The 3861-nt window shown below is 31.2% G+C and overlaps 1 protein-coding gene across 1 annotated transcript; it reads left to right on the forward strand.

The window, feature by feature from the left end:
* Nucleotides 1-371: 371 nt before the first annotated feature.
* Nucleotides 372-2827, forward strand: LOC107027171 (cell number regulator 1-like). The gene is made up of 4 exons (XM_015228352.2): nt 372-1202; nt 1288-1359; nt 1618-1833; nt 2535-2827. The coding sequence occupies exons 1-4, from the start codon at nt 626-628 to the stop codon at nt 2627-2629; spliced, it is 960 nt and encodes a 319-aa protein (XP_015083838.1). The 5' UTR covers nt 372-625; the 3' UTR covers nt 2630-2827.
* The last annotated feature ends 1034 nt before the right edge of the window (nt 2828-3861 follow it).

Genomic DNA, 3861 nt, shown 5'->3' on the forward strand with positions numbered 1-3861 from the left:
ATATCCACCTAGAAAATTTTTCAAACTCGACCAACTTTTGAGAGAAATTTCACTTTCACTTATATAAGTTCAAAATTTTCAAGTACAATATATATCCAAACATAACTTTAAATATTTTTTTTTAAAATTTCAATTTCGAAATCTACTCCTAGATGATTTTCTTCAACATAACTTTCTCAACATACAATAAGTTAAATATTGTGACCATAAAATTTGTGATTAATTATTTTTTAGTAATTTCCAAAAAGTCTATATTAATTGACACGTGTCATGAATCCAGAGGGAGCTAGCTAGCTCCTCATAATTCATATCCTCCAAACTACATCTTTGCATTTTATTTTAATTAGAGAAAATTAGCCACAAATTGTGGTTGATGATCAAAAGAAAGAAAAGTGAATCATATTAGATAAAAGCTGAAACCCTTTTCAAAAAGTTAGAGGGTAGAGTTGCAACTATTAGGTTACAACTCTCCCCTTTCATGAAATTACCTCATCTTTTTCTTCTTCATTCTCATTCTTTCTCTTTCTGTAATTGATATCTATCTTATAAACATAAAAAAAAATATATATTTCTTTCAACAATTTGTTGATTGAATTTACATTTCAAGAAACAATTCATTCAAAAAATGCAAAGAACAGATGGTAATAATGAGAATATTCCAACATCCCCTCATCATCAATTGTCACCACAAAATTCTATACAAAGAGATATTTCATTGCAATCATTACCACCCCGGTCCCAATCACAAAATTCAATGCATAGACATCTCTCCTCTTCCTCCTCCTCCTCCTCATCATCATCATCACAAAATTCGATGAATGAATCTCATTTAGCTATACCACCATCACCACCACCAATTATATCTAATTCGATATCATCACCACCAAAACATTTCCTTTATGGACCCCCTCCACCATCACAATTGTCATCATTATCGACACAAATTCCGTGGCCATTAATTCCACCACAACACCAACCACCTTCATATCACCAACCCCCTATGATGCCATATTACCCACCAATGGGGGTGCCACCACCATTTCCTCCACATTTTCCTATGCCCTTTCCTCATGACCAATTTCATTCATTTCATCATCCAATGCTCCATGGAAATAATAATAATAATAATATCTCAAATGGACAAATTTATAGTCAGCCTTGGTCCACAGGCCTTTTTGATTGTTTTTCAGACATCAAGAATTGTAGGTTCCTTTAATTATTTCCTTGATTTTTCTCATTTTTAATTTTTTTAGAGCTAATCATGTTTTTTTTACAATATTTTTGTAGGTTTTATTACATGTTTATGTCCCTGTGTTACTTTTGGGCAAGTGGATGAGATTTTATCTCAAGGACAAATGAGTAATTTACTACTTAAGATATTTTATATAGCAAAACACATATAATTATACTACTCCTCTGTCACAATTTATATGACATAGTTTGAGTTTCGAGAGTAACTTTTTTATTTTGATCAAGCATTCAGACATGCAACCTCACATTTCGGTCTCAAAGATATTTTTGTTTGACTCTCGTAATCTAAACTATATGTCATATGAATTGGGACGGAGAGGAAATATATATTTTGTCTAATTTTTGATATTTTCTTTTAATGTATAGCTTGGTGGGAAGCTGCATTAATGTTTGGACTTTTGGAGGCATTTTGTTGTCAAGCATCATTGGTTTTTGCATGGTATCATCGTGTGCAATTCAGAAAAAAATATAATTTGATGGGAAATTTATTCAGTGAGTTTGCAATTACTCTTATTTGTATGAGATTGGTCCTTTGTCAGAATTATCGTCAGCTTAACAAACTTGGCTTTGATGTAGCTCTAGGTAATTCTCTTTTCTATCATTCTTATCTATGCTTCGTATCTTGCTATTTGATTATTATATATTCTTTTTTATAATTTTGGTTCGATATCATTGATCATTTGATTTGTGCGCCTAACAAAAAGAGTCTCTACACCTACTCCGTAATGATAAATTTTTTATGTATATTCTATTCTCATCAAACTTTGCTAATGGAATCATACTTAATGTGTTGTTATTGTTGATCTGGAGTACTAGTTATACAAAAATTACAATACAAAAGTCGTTTAAGTAGTGAATGATATTGACGAGATTGTCATGTAATGAACAATAATATTTACTCCCTAAATTTATGTGATCATGTTTGACTGATCACGAAGTTTCATTTTTTTGAAACTCATGATCTAAAATAAATCTTATGTAACATTAAAAGGTAAACTGAAAGTTTAAATGTAAAATTATTTTTACCATAGAAACGTGTCATCAATTTTCAAAATAGAATAAAAATGAAATAGCGCCACACAAATTGATACATATTGTTATTCTTATGTCGTGATTACATACTATAAGAATTTATCTTTAAATACTTTTATCTAGCATTCTAATCTAGGTAAAATAATACATAAATTCATACATAACTCGATGTGATATTATTTCTTCTAATACTGGACTAAAGTTGTTGCATAATCAATATTACTATAATTTATTCCTCTTATTATTTTCAGGATGGAAAGCCAATAAGAAGAAACAAAGAAGAATAGCAAGCCAAAATGCTGTTCAATTTGTGCCACCAATGGCTAATCCTGGGATGTTTAGATGAATAGAAAATTGTTGCAAACTAGTCAAAAGTGGTTGAAGAAAATTATTGATTCTTATCATTAGATCATTAGATGTTTAACAAAGCCAGAAGTTACATGCATTTCAATTGTTGAATTCTTCACATTGAAGAATCTATACTATGCTATGTACACAAATTTTGGAAATTAAATGGGATATATCATGATCCTTTTTTTTATAACTACGAATGTCTCTAATTAGTTGATAACCCAATTGACTTCAATGTTCTAGTAGATATTGTTGCTTTCTCTCTAACCATAGTACTATTATTTGATTTGATTATCGAATCTTTTATTTCTCTTAAGTTTTCTTCAATATTCAGTTCTACACACGTTTTTATCGAGGTCTGGTTTGTAATAAAGGTATTACAAAGTTGTAAACATTGAAATCAAGGATATATGGAGTCAATAGGTCAAGGAAGGGTATTTTTATCTTAATTTCAATAGCTCAAGGGTGTTATAGGTCCTTTTCCAAACTAGAGATTTCAATTTATGCTTAAGTTTATCATTCTTTTTCTTCTCCTCCATTCTCTTATTCTTTCTCCAGTGCTCCAAATTTGTTTCTAGTCTGCACTTCTTCCTCATTATTTTGTTGTTGCCTTGGCTTCCACACCATTTCTCTCACTCTGTATATGTCTTCTACCCACATTTCTCCAACTCTATTCCTGTTGAGAATATGATCAAATAATAAAAGTGTGTTCTCTAACAACTTAAGTTTAGATGAGATGGTCACACAATTTCAATTTCGCTTCACTGTCATAGCCAAAATGCATCTAATCGTTGCCATCTTAACAACTGGTAAGTAGGTCTCAGTAAAATCAATTCTCTCTCTTTGAGTGTCTCCCTAATAACTAAACACTCTTTATACATGTAACACCTCAGAATTTTTTGAGCCAAGACTCGAATCATCCTTTGTAGTGAGTAAGTTTTTATCAAGGAATTTAAATTTTTCCTATGTGTTAAGGTCACTAGATGTAGCACCTTGAGTTCCAAGAAGAACTAGAGAGAATTCATTGAAGTCATTCCTAAGCTTTTCTATGTTTTGGGTCAACTTCAAACGACCGTAACTCTCGGTACAAGATGATTTAGGTGTTCCATGAGATGTAAAATGAAAGGTCTTTGAATTATCTTTGCAACGCCATTGAGTTTGCTAAGTTTCAAGGTCGGATGAGTGAGATATGTCCTTTTGAAGTCAGACTGTCCAATTAAGGAAAGT

This window comes from Solanum pennellii, chromosome 8, assembly GCF_001406875.1.
Source record: "Solanum pennellii chromosome 8, SPENNV200".
In the NCBI taxonomy this organism is placed as follows: Eukaryota; Viridiplantae; Streptophyta; class Magnoliopsida; order Solanales; family Solanaceae; genus Solanum; species Solanum pennellii.

Excerpts from the sequence above, each read along its gene's own strand:
- LOC107027171 (XM_015228352.2), top strand. The coding sequence starts at position 626 with ATGCAAAGAACAGATGGTAATAATGAGAATATTCCAACATCCCCTCAT. Across the intron at positions 1,203-1,287 it reads TTTTTCAGACATCAAGAATT|GTTTTATTACATGTTTATGT; the intron begins GTAGGTTCCTTT and ends ATATTTTTGTAG. Across the intron at positions 1,834-2,534 it reads TGGCTTTGATGTAGCTCTAG|GATGGAAAGCCAATAAGAAG; the intron begins GTAATTCTCTTT and ends TATTATTTTCAG.